This window comes from Magnolia sinica, chromosome 11 (genome assembly GCF_029962835.1).
Source record: "Magnolia sinica isolate HGM2019 chromosome 11, MsV1, whole genome shotgun sequence".
In the NCBI taxonomy this organism is placed as follows: domain Eukaryota; kingdom Viridiplantae; phylum Streptophyta; class Magnoliopsida; order Magnoliales; family Magnoliaceae; genus Magnolia; species Magnolia sinica.
Genome location: NC_080583.1, coordinates 82,006,362 through 82,019,618, shown reverse-complemented (window position 1 = coordinate 82,019,618; position 13,257 = coordinate 82,006,362). Strand labels below are relative to the sequence as shown.

The 13,257-nt window shown below is 42.6% G+C and overlaps 1 protein-coding gene across 1 annotated transcript in view; it reads right to left on the bottom strand.

Moving 5' to 3' along the window:
- Nucleotides 1–8,358: 8,358 nt before the first annotated feature.
- The window catches only part of LOC131219507 (probable LL-diaminopimelate aminotransferase, chloroplastic), a 39,787-nt gene continuing 34,888 nt past the window's right edge, over nucleotides 8,359–13,257 (bottom strand). The window contains exons 8-10 of the mRNA XM_058214678.1: nucleotides 11,472–11,792; nucleotides 9,695–9,901; nucleotides 8,359–8,889 (exon numbers count right to left, since the gene is read on the bottom strand). Of these exons, the coding sequence (XP_058070661.1) occupies nucleotides 8,596–8,889; nucleotides 9,695–9,901; nucleotides 11,472–11,792 (822 nt within the window). The 3' untranslated portion in view covers nucleotides 8,359–8,595. The remainder of the gene's footprint in view (nucleotides 8,890–9,694; nucleotides 9,902–11,471; nucleotides 11,793–13,257) is intronic.

The window sequence follows — 13,257 nt, the reverse complement described above, 5'->3', positions numbered from 1 at the left end:
GAGAGAGAGAGAGAGAGAGAGAGAGAGAGCTTGTGGAAGGGAAGTTATATTCGTGGAGGTGATCTACTATGCAATCAATATCTCAGCGCTTCTACGTCCTTGTAATCGGTGAGATCTCTCCATTTTTCTTTATTTTCTTATTGTTTATCCACTCCTGCGTGACTGAAGAAGGTTTGATCTAAGCGGTGTGTGCTTGTGATCGGTTGTAACGTTCTACTTCATAGTGCATTGTTGATCTGGACGAGGTCCCGTAGTTTTTACCTCTTTGAGGGTTTTCCATGTAAAAATCTTTTGTGTCGTGTGGTTTATGCTTTGATTTATTTCATTGCTTTATTATCCCATAATTCTGGTGTTTTTGGGAGGATAGATTATAAGGTTTTGTGCAACGGCCCCCCAACAAAGTGGTATTAGAGTGCTAGGAGAAGGATCGGTTTTGAATTATGGAGGGTGGCTTATCAAGGATGATCAGCCTCAATGGTTCTAACTGGACCATATGGAAGGCTAAGATGGATGACTTGCTTTATTGCAAGGACTTGTATTCTCCAATTTTAGGCATATCAGCAAAATCCATGGATATGTCTGATGATGATTGGAAGAAGTTGGACCGGAAGGCGGTGGGGTTTATTAGACAATGGTTGGACGATTCTGTATTCCACCATGTGTTTACGGAGACCTCAGCTGTTAGCCTATGGCTGAAACTGCAAGGGCTGTATGAGAGGAAGACAACCGACAATAAGATTTTCCTGATAAGCCGACTTGTGAATCTCAAGTTCAAAGATGGTGGTTCTGTGGCTGAGTACATGAATGAGGTCAGCAATATTTTGAACTAGCTCTCCGCTATGAAGATGATCCTAGATGACGATTACAGGCTTTGCTATTGCTTAGCTCATTGCCTGACAGTTGTGAGACATTAGTGGTGTCTCTAAGTAACTCCACGCCAGACGGAAAGGTATCCATGGAACAGGTAACTAACTGTCTCTTCAATGAAGAGACAATGAGGAAGTCTCATGGGTCTACTCAGCAAGAGGCCCTTGTGACACAAGAATAATGGAGAGGAAATAACAGAAAAGGCAGGAAGGTCCGAGATAAATCAAGGGCAAGTCGAGTATCAGGACGGATGTTGAATACTGGAATTGTGGCAAGAAGGGCCATTATAAGCATGAATGTCATAAGAATAAGAACAAAAAGAAAGAAAAAGAAAAGGAGAAGAAAGATGAATCAAATTCTACTGCGATCGCTTCAGATAGTGACGTTGTATTTACTCTTTCAGCAGATCACGATGTATGTCTCACAACTACGAGTCAAGACACCGACTGAGTAATAGACTCGAGAGCCTCATTTTATGCGACTCCACGCAGAGATTTCTTCACAAGCTACAAGTCAGGTAACTATGGGACCGTGAAGATGAAAAATTCTGGCATATCGAAGATCGCAGGGGTCGGTGCTATTTGTGTGAAGACTGATGTAGGCTGCACATTGGTTCTCAGGAATGTGAGGCATATCCCAGACCTTCGCCTCAACTTGATGTCGACGGGAAGATTGGATGATAATGGCTATGAAAGCCGATTTGTTGGTGAGTGTTGAAAGCTCATCAAGGGTTCATTGATCGCAGCCAAAGGAAAGAAGTGTTGCACCCTTTACAAGGCAAGTGTCAGTGTGTGCAAGAGTGGGTTGAACGCAGCGGAAGATTGAACTATTGACATGTGGCACAGGCGTCTAGGCCACATGAGTGAGAAAAGGGCTTCAGATACTAGCAAAGAAGCGGTTCCTTCCAGACGTAACAGGTGTACCTCTCAAAACCTGCATTAATTGTTTATCAGGGAAACAGCATAGAGTTTCATTTGTTAAATTTGCTTCTCATGTTAATAAAGTGCATGCATTAGATTTGATTTATTTTAATGTTTGTGGTCTTATAAGGACAAAAACCTTGGGTGAGGCATTGTATTTTGTTACTTTTATATATGAGCATCTAGGAGGGTTTGGGTTTATACTTTAAGAAGGTGTGGACTGGACAGATCCATCGTACAGTCATCTCAGGGTGTTTGGATGCAATGCATCAGTTCACGTACTAAAGGACGAAAGGTCCAAGCTCAATATGAAGATCAGGTAGTGTGTGTTCTTGGGGTACGATGATGAAAAGTTCGGTTACAGATTGTGGGATCTGACCGAGAAGAAGCTCGTCAGGAGTAGACATGTAGTATTCTTTGAAGATTAGTGTATAGAGGACATTGGTAAGCCAAAGAATAACCGGCCTAGTTCAGGAGAGCTAGAGAACATGGATCCGGTTATTCCTCCCGTGGTGCCTGATGACGGGGGATTACAGCAAGGTGCAGAGGACGAGGGAGTTTCTACAGAAGATGGACTGGGGGAGAAGCCCCCACATGATCCACCTGTTGAGCTACAGGTGAGGAGGTCATCTAGGGACAAACAGCCGTCCAAGAGATACTCGCTGCATGAGTACATTATGCTCACTGATGGGGGAGGGCCAGGAGATTATTCTGAGGCCCTAGCTGACGAGCATAAGGGGAAGTGGTTGAAAGCTATGCAAGAGGAGATGAAATCCTTGCATAAGTACCACACCTATGATATGGTGAAATTGCCTAAGGGCAAGAAAGCTTTGAGCAACAAGTGGGTGTTCAGAAAGAAGATTGAGCAAAAGAATTCACAAACGAGGTTCAAGGCCAGACTTGTGGTGAAAGGGTTCGGTCAAAGGAAATGTATAAACTTCGAGGAGATATTCTCACCAGTGGTAAAGATGACATCCATACGGGTGTTGCTTGGGTTGACGGCTAGCATGGATCTAGAGATAAAGTAGTTAGATGTTAAAACTGTCTTTCTCCATGGTAACCTGGAATAAGAGATTTACATGCATCAACCAGAGGGGTTCGAAGTCAAGGGCAAGGAGTATATGATATGTAGGTTGAGGAAGAGCATGTATGGGCTAAAACAAGCTCTATGACAATGGTAGAAGAAGTTCGACTCGTTCATGTTACAACATGGGTATGACAGAATGGAATCGGACCACTGTGTGTTCACGCGTAAGTTTTCAGATGGTGATTTCTTAGTTCTGTTGTTATACGACGTTGATGACATGTTCATCATGGGAAAAGACATCAAGAAGATCGACAGGCTGAAACAAGAGTTGGGCAAGTCATTTACGATGAAAGACTTGGGCTCGGCTAAGCAGATCCTAAGAATGGAGATAACCCGTGACAGAAGCAGCATGATGCTTTGACTGTTACAAGAGCGGTATATTGAGAAAGTCCTAAAGCGGTTCAATATGAATGCATCGAAGCCAGTCAGTACTCTATTGAATGGTCACTTCAGATTGAGCGACAAGCAGTGTCCCAAAACGAAGGCAGAGGTGGATGAGATGCAGAAGATACCCTACGCGTCAGCAGTAGGAAGTTTGATGTATGCTATGACGTGTACACGCTCAGACATAGCATATGCGGTTGGTATTGTCAAACAGTATCTTGCCAATCCTGGTAAAGAGCATTGGGTAGCGGTGAAGTGGATACTGAGGTATCTAAGAAGCTCATCAGGTTGAGCCTATGCTATGGTGACGAAAAATCCGTGTTAGAGGGCTACACAGATGCAGATATGACAGGTGACATAGACTCCAGGAAATCTATATCGGGGTTCATGTTCACGTTTGCAGGGGGAGCGGTCTCTTGGCAGAGCAAGCTATATAAGGTCGTAGCATTGTCGACGACAGAGGCCGAATACATTGCGGTCACAGAAGCATGTAAAGAGATGCTTTGGATGAAGAGGTTTTTACAAGAACTTAGCCTGAAGCAGGAGCAGCACATGGTATATTGCGATAGTCAAAGTGCTATATACACTTGAGTAAGAATCTAAGTCAGCATTCTAAGTCAAAACACATAGAGATTCGGTATCACTGGATCAGAGATACTTTGGAATGGAAGATGTTACAGCTTGAGAAGGTCCACACGGACGATAATGAGTCAGACATGATGACTAAGGCTTTGCTCAAGGGTAAGTTTGAGGTTTGTAGAAACCAGACTGGCTTGAAGAAGGTGAATTCCTCCTGAATCGGAAAGGGGGAGATTTTATGGGGTTTTTCCTCCTCAGTTCAAGGGAGAGATAGTGTAGCGTGTTAAAAATTCAAAATGTTTCACCACGCTGCTCGACCGGTCGAGTGGGCTAGTCGACCAATCGTGAGTGGCGCTCGACTGGTAGAGTGGGGCTTGACTCAAAGTCCAACAACCATCTGATGTATTTTCTCCGAAGTGCTCGACCAGTCGAGGGAGGTGCTCGACCGGTCGAGTGGGTCGCTCGACTGGTCAAGGACTCGGCTCGACCAGTTGAGGTTATGCAGATTCGTTTCGCGATTTTGTGCGTATTGCGAAATTTTAATACCCTTTCGCAAGGGATGCGAAAAGGAGTTTCTTAAACTATAAATAGGGGTGCCTAGTGCTTTTCTAGGTAATGCAAAAGGGTTTCTTAAAGCTTTGCAAGGGTTTGCTAAAGGGTTTAGGACTATCAAAGAGGGGTGTGTGTGTGTGTGTGAGAGAGAGAGAGAGAGAGAGAGAGAGAGAGAGAGAGGAAGCTTGTGGAAGGGAGGTTATGCTTGTGGAGGTGATCTACTGTGCAATCAACATCTCAGCGCTTCTACGTCCTCGTGATCAGTGAGACTCTATTTTCTTATTGTTTATCCACTCCTGTGTGAGTGAAGAAGGTTTGATATAAGCGGTATGTGCTTGTGATCGGTTGTAACATTCTACTTCATAGTGGATTGTTGATTTGGACGAGGTCCCGTGGTTTTTACCTCTTTGAGGGTTTTCCACGTAAAAATCTCTTGTGTCGTGTGGTTTATGCTTTGATTTATTTCATTACTTTATTATCTCATAATTCTGGTGTTTTTGGGAGGCTAGATCCTAAGGTTTTGTCCAACGGCCCCCCAACATCTGCATCCTAACCTAAGTCAGTCACCTCACACAAGATGACTGTACATCTCATGAACTGATATCCACCGGTGTGTTACATGCACTTGTGACGATCATGGTGTAATAAGGTACTAAAATCCATGGGCCACAATTCTCACATGTCAATAACCACCATGTTCAATTTCAAGTTCCCAATGACCCTTAGAAAAATCACTCATTAACAAATAAAATGAATGAGAGTAACACTAAATATGTCCAAGGCATATTGCATGTCTAATGTAGGACCCATGATCACTATGGTCAATGACTAAGATCTGCCCAATCACATCAACATGGGTAGTAGATAAGGAAACATATAGTTTTCCAGGACACTAACTCTCATAAATGATGAGCAGTAACCCAATAACAAGAAGACCCAGATCCATGATCTGGTTTTGAATATGGGCCTGGTTTTTCAGATAGGACCACCAACGCATGATGAGCAGTAACCCAAAAACAAGAAGACCCAGATCCATGATCTGGTTTTTCAGATAGGACCATCAACGCATAACCGGAGTTCAGAACATGGATCTGGGTCTTCTTGTTTTTGTGTTCTACTCATCAACATGGTGGCCCATCAGATCCATGGTCTGGTTTTGAATCTGGGCCTGGTTTCTCAGATGGGACCATCAATGCATATCCACAGTCCAGACCATGGATCTGGTGGGCCACCATGTTGACGAGCAATAACCCAAAAACAAAAATTCCCAGATCCATGATCTGGTTTGGAATCTGGGTCTGGTCTTCAGATAGGCAATGAATGCATATCCACAGTCCAGACCATGGAACTGGTGGGCCACCATTGTGATGAGCGATAGCCCCAAAACAAGAAGACCCAGATCCATGGTCTGGTTTTGGATCTGAGCCTGGCTAGATAATTAATTGGATGGGGCATCTACCCAAAGGCCCCACAACTGGGCCCAGCCTGACTTTATTTAACTTGGGTTACTGTCCCATGATAGTTCACCATTTTTTAAACGGTGGTAACTCTTCAACCATACATATAGCAATCACTGAACCAAATTGTAAATGGAACATAAAAAAGAAATTACATTGAAAAGATGATGGTAACCATCAGATTCTGCCCTTTGAATTTGGACCCATTACGTTCAACCGTCCATTTGATAGCCATCAATTGGATGGTTTGCAATTTTAGTTATTTTTTTAATCAGTGTGGTTTCATAAATAACCACCACCCACAAGGTTCCGGCAATTTGGATGGTCCCCATAGCCACACGGGAGTGCCGCATGTGATGAAGATCAATCACCATTATTTCAGAATGGAGGTAAACTATCGTAATTCACTGAAGTTTTGGGGTACTGAATATGCAAGTGGCCCCACATGGTTATTTCAGGGGCTGGGCAATACCGTGTCATGTCCTTACTTCATGGGCTGGTCATGGACATGCATGGGCCCGCCTCTTCTGCACCCTAGTTCAATCTTCTCTTCATCAAAGCTTTCAATGAAATAATAATAACAACATAAACCTCTCCTTCTATGTTTGCTATCTCAGCCGATCCAAATGTCCTGGTAAAAGAGTGTTTCAGCCCCTCTGGGAGGGGAGGAACTTGGTCTCCTCTTCTCAGGAGGAATTTGTCTGATGTTGAAATCCAAAATCTAATGTCTTTGCTCTCCGCTTTGCAAGAAGTTCCTTTACCTACCCCTTCGAAGCCGAAGATCTTGTCTTTGCTCTCCACTTTGCAAGAAGTTCCTTTATCTACCCCTTCGAAGCCGAAAGACAAAATCAGATAGTTGTTGTCACCCTCAGGTAGATTCTTAGTCAAGTCCTTTTACAAGCCTTTATCAGCTTCTTCCTTCTCCGACCCCTGTCACCCCAGCCCTATATGGTTCTATGGAGTGTTGCCAAAGGTGGTTGCCTTCAGATGGCTTGCGGGTAGAATGAGAATTCTTACATTTGACAATCTCAGAAAGCGTGGGATGCAGATTCCAAATGCGTGCCGCTCTGCCTCAAAGTTGAAGAATCGGTGGATCTTCAAATTTTCTTCTGATATCGGGTGGCGCATCTTTAGACTGGCACGGATTTCTTGGGTCATGCCCTACTCAATCGAATAACTTCTGAGAAGCTGGCACACGGAAGCAGGGGAAGCTTTGGGTAAAAGGAAATGGAGGACTATCCTTTTAGTTATCTTTTGGGCCATTTGGATTTGAGCGTAACAACAAATGCTTCAGGAACCTCTCTTCAAATGTGGGTGTTTTCTCTAAAGTTTTAGTTTTGTTATGAGATTGCCCCCTGATTGAGGGGAGTTTCTGCTTTTGGTTTTGTTCTGTTTTGTTTTTCTTGGTCCTTTTGGAGCTCGAGTCCTTGTTTTCAGTTCTCTCTTTGTTTCCTTTGCTGTTGCTCTCTTTTTTGTTAGTATATAGTTATGGTTTCTTTCAATAAAATTTTTCCTTCCAAAAAAAATTTATAATAATAATAAAATCAGAGAATGCTATGGCAACATGCTTGAGAAAGAACAGAAGGTGATGGCACATATGTCAATGTGATACGTGTGAGATTATGGGCCCGAAAAAATCAGATGGGCAAAACATGCACAGTGAATATGAACTCTGGACACCATTATACCAATAAATCTATTATCTTACATGCGAGGGAGGATTGATGAATACGGCCCCTTTATTTAATGACTAGGTCACGTTACTTGACCCTTAGCCTACCTAATGGTTTCTGTTGAGATTTTCTGGAGAGGTTGATTATAGGCTTCAAAAAACAAAACAAAATAAAAATCATAGAAAGTGCTTGTCATTTGACTCAAGTGACTCTGCAATCCACAATCCAACATTGCATGGTTCATAAATCACACTTCTGACAAACCCCAACTGCTTGATCGACCACCATAAAATGAAGGGCTAAAAAAGAAAACGGTCAGGAGTCCAGATTGACCCAGCAAAATCCAATGGTCATGATCAACAGCATATGGGTTCTCCTAGGTAGTCACAGTAAGATTAAGAACCTTAAAAATGAAGGCATGTTATTTATTTATAGAGAACTAATCACCAGTAGACAAGGAAACACAACTTGTGCTACAGTGTACCATCTTTCCTGCAAACATGCCACTTCTGTAGGACATCAGTACCAATGTACCATGAAAATGGTAGGCAATCAATAGAAAAATCATCAGGCCAGTCCAATCATCAGGTGGGCCAAAACCATAGAGGAATCAATAAACAACCAATGGTCTGACTCAACATACTGGTATGGCCCACCCAGTGAGATGATCAGCCTTAATTTCCAGAATGGCAATCATCATGATGGGGCCTACAGTTTTCATGGTACTGATGTCCTACATAAGTGACATGTTGGGAGGCGAAGGTAGTATGGTACAGCAAGTTGTGGTGCTGTTGCCTGTGGGTGATCAGCTCTGTTTTTTCCATCGTCAATACAACCACTGAAATGAAGAACCCTAAAATAATAATCTACCGGACCATCCAGCATCAATTTCTTACGAGCTACTGACAATGTGGTCTCGCTAAAACAGAATAAAAATGTCGATTGAAAAAACAAACTCAATCCTGCAAGTCCTAAGAAATAAAAATATTTTTTAAGGAATCAAATATGGAAATGGCAGGCAGTATAAATAGCATTTTCAAGCAGAACCTGTTTGGATGGCAAGTACTCTGTCAGCCTCACTTGTAGAGTTGCTTCAATCTTCTAGAGGCTTCTAGAACATTCTCCCTGTGACCAAAGGCGCTTACTCGGATGAAACCATCACCTGCAGGTCCGAACCCACTGCCTGGGGTAGTGACAATGTGTGCCTTCTCAAGGATCTCTGCGAACACGTCCCAAGAACTCCGGCCAGGGAAGTGGACCCACACGTATGGCGCGTTCTTCCCTCCGTACACTTTGAAACCGAGGGAGGTGAACGTATCGACTATTATTTGCGTGTTCTCTTTGTAGAAACCAACCACATCACTCATAGCCTGCAAAAGCAAGGTGGCTTTATATAGCATGAAGTAGATGAGAAATGGAAACTTCAAACAGGTCCATGTGTGAGAGATCCAAAGGAGACTCCCAGGTGAGCCCCACTGTGCAACGGCGTTCACCCAAGAATCAAGCTGGTTCAGTCATCTAGTGGACCACAGAAGTATGCCGAATATGTACCATTGGTCAGTACTTTTTGACCATCCATTTCTATTGCATGTTTGGCCCAGCTGTTAAGTGAACTGGCAGTTTTTTTTTTTTTGGCCAGTTCAACTACATAGTGGGGCCAGCCTCATCCAGTGGGCCACACAGGTGTGGAATGGGTACGCTGATCAATACTTTGACTACTCATTTCTGTTGTACATTTGGCCCACATGATGAGTGGACTAAGATATTTTTTTGGTCAGGTCAACTACATGGTGGGGCCTGCCGCCTGCCTCATCTAGTGGACCATGCAAACATGTTGAATGTGTACAGCTGGTTAATACTTTTTGGCTATTCATTTCTGTTGTACATTCAGCACACCTAATGAGCCGACTGGTCAAATTTTTTCAGCCAGGCAACTCATCAGGTGGGGTCACACTTATATAAAAAGAGAGGGGGGGGGGGGGTGTTTGAAGAAACCAACAATCCAAATTTAATGTGCATGCATTGACCCCTGATGATTTGACTGGCCTATTTTTCAGCCAGGCCATCAAGAAGAGGGGCCCGTCTTATGCATCACTCAGGGATCCCATGCATGCGCGTAGATGTGCTTTAGGCTCATCAGGAAAACACTCAAAACCAGCAGCAGTAAAACCTGACCTTAAGGCCCTCAGGAGAAAGGCAAGCTAATCCCCCAGCCTGAGATATGTTGGATGCACCATTGAAGCAAGTACAGACAATGCGGTTGAAGTCCCTGGCGACAGGGAATCCATCTGAGAAGAGGAGATCTTTTGGAACTACAGTCCAACCAAGACGAACTCCTGTGAACCCGGCATATTTTGAAAAAGATGCCGTCTCAAGCGCAACCTGCCACAAAAACAGTTCACATATGAGATAAATCTGTACTTCAGTTTGTATTTGATAGAAAAGTTCCATGGATAGAAACCATCCCAACCAACCAAAGAGTCTGACCATAACAACAAGGTCGGCCTTCGATCTAAACAGGCGTCTTCTTAGCCAAAGACAGCCTATACAAGTTTGAGAATGGAACATTCTTGCATAATATCTGAGTGGGGGCGATATTTGGTGGGATCAGATTAGTCAGACACAAGCGTCATGGAAATATTGTCTAAACTTCACGTATTTCTTTCTAAAGACCCATTCAGATCTATGTGAATACCATAGCAATCATGGTTTCAAGATTCGACGTTTCAAGATTCGACGTCACAGACCAACTTGTCTGGTCTTGAGTCGAGTTGCAGCTCCCCTGAGTTGGGGGTGACTCATGGTATTGAACCGGACAGGTCAACTGAGTCTGGGTCGACTCGAACAAGTAACATCTGACTCCGACAAGTCTTCAATCCAATAGCAATAAATAGCGACTACTGAGAACATATTAAGACCACACTCAGGTCTACCCCCTAGGTCTTTCTTTGTCTACACTCCAATTGATCTCGCGATAGTAGGGCCCATTCAATCTCGTGTGGCCCAAGGCAGATATAATGCTCAAGGGTTTTAAACCCATTTCACCCATGGTTTAAAATAGTACCAAGTATCTTATCACCGATAGGTATTGGTTTTTTGGACAAACAGTACAGCCAATCACCAAGACTAATTGCACCAATGCAGACGATTATGTATGTAGATCATCCGACACAGAACAATAGGTATTGGCTTTGAAACTGGGCCATACGTGCTCCAATACTGACATTTTCATGAGACCTTTCTTTCTTCCTTTCCACGATTTTTGCAGTATCTTCCGACAATGCTCGACTCTTTAGTCATTTAACGTATAGTTGATTGATCTTCAAAATTCAAATATGTACAGACCCACAAAATCTGTAGTTCATGTTCAATACTTCTTCCCGATGTTGATGCATAGGCACTCCGCCCCTTCCAGTTTGAGACAAGATGTGTTTTGCATCAGACCTAAGATTATTTTGCTAAAATTGGCCATTTTTATCATTATATGCTGGAAAGGAAGCATGGTCATAATATCCACTCCTCTTATAATGAAAAATCATTCTCGTCAAAGGTTTCTAAAGTATGGCATTGCAAAATTGAAATGAAATATATTTACATTTGGGCCTGTTTGGGAGCTTGGAAAGTATTTGGGTGGAAAATACTTTCTAAGAAAATGGCATTTTCCAATTTCCCGTGATTGGGAGTTCACTTTTTGGTGGAAACATTTTCCAAGATTGTGTTTTCATAGAAAAGTTCCTAATAATTTTCCAGCCCTCGCTCTATTTTTTACTCTCCAAATGCTTTCCTGGGAAATAACTTTCAAACAAAATGTCACTTGGAGCAGAGAAATTTAAAAATAAATGTAGTCAAAGAAAAAAAGAAAGAAATAAAGAAGGAAAAAAAAAGAAGAAGCAGTAGAATGGTCTCAGTATGTTCTCATACAATCAACATCCGCATGCGTTGTTGTGCTTACCTCTTTTGCTCCAGGAATTTCAAAGATAGACCGTGGGCAGTCATCTGAAATATACATGGCATAAGCAGAATCGTAGACTATGATCGACCCATTGTCTCTTGCAAATTGCACCAACTGCTTCAGCTGATCCCTTGTTGCTGCAGAGCCAGTTGGGTTGTTTGGTGAACAGAAGAAGATGACATCCGCTCGTGAAATTGTCGACAAATCGGGAAAGAAACCATTCTCCGGTGTGCATTTCATGTACTCGATGTTTCCATACTTCTCAATATCTTTGTCGAACAAGTCAGTTTGGCCCATAATAACACTTGAATCTACATATGCCTGTCAATAGAAAAAGAAGCTTTCGAATTTTAAGCTATGTGAAATCAGTACACATTGAGAATCCCTGTGCACATTGGCAGTGGTCAGCAATCCCAATACATTCGAAATGGGATTCCTGCACGTTTCTAAAAATATAGGCATGCACCCATCTTCAATGTGTATAAGGATTCAAGCCCTCCATCAATGGACGATGGGAAATTTTGGAGCACAATCTCCTGCATAACATCAAGAACAGTTATCTTTTCCCAAGAAATCAAGACAGAGGAGTTAAAGATCCTCCTACAGGTGCAAGATTCAGTAGATTTGGAACCACGGTTTAGTGATCCAAACCCATGATATGATATGTCCTCCGAAGGATGAGGGATGCCCAAGAAATCACAAACAGTGGAGATTCATAACACTTTGACTATTGGCACACAAGTAGAGGGTTATGGGGAAACAAGAAAGTACAGCAAATGCCAACATTCAACAAGAAATAGTCCAACAATCAAAGGTTAGCAATTTTGATCAGGGTGATTTTCGGTAATCTCCTATCTAATGTGGGAGCCATTGATTGATGATATGGATCACCAAACCATGGCCCCAAATGTAGAAAATTGTACAAGGAAGCAAACTGTACATTTTTTCTTTCAATAAGCAGGACCATATAGTTCCTCATTAGTATAATCACCTGTCCCAACTCCTAACTATTTGGCAAGATATTAAGTGTAGCGGAAAATTGAAGCAGGAGGTGGAAGACATTTCAAAGCGTTATTTGAATCTCCAAGAGCTGAACACATTGTGGAAAGGTAATTATGGAGAAATATGGATCATTGGAAGAGGGATGGTTTCCAGGCATGGATAATGAGCAACAGGATTCATCTGTTTGGGATGGTATAAGCAAAATGGGAAAGACCTATACAGGCAGCAATAGGTGCATTGCTCTCATAGTTGGGAGAGAATTTGCGAAGGGTATTAGATTCCCGATTGGAGGAGAGGATAGAGTACAGTTTTGAAAGGATGCTTGGTTGGAAGATACTCCTTTAGAGCTCTATCCTACTAGGAATTATTCGAGGTATCCTTTGATAAGGATGCAAAGATTTATGAATGCTATGAAATGGTGGGACCTCCATGGTATGGGATGTTAGATTGAAGAGAAACCTCAACGATACGGACATGGAGCAGCTCGAATCTTCTAAACAAGTTGAATGACATGCATGTTGATCTCTCAGCTGAAGATAGGAGTGGAAATGGACGACAAGCGGAATGTTTTTGGTAAATTCCTTTTTCAGAGTGTTGACAGAGAAAGGGAGAGCATTTCACCTCCGTCCGCAAAAGTTTGGAGAGCACTGGTCCCACCAAGGATAAAAGGTATTTCTATGGCAAATAAAATTCTCACGTTAGACAACCTGAAGAAGGAAAACATAGCGCTGCTGAAAAGGTGTATAATGTGTGAATATGAGGAAGAAGCGGTTAATCACTTTTC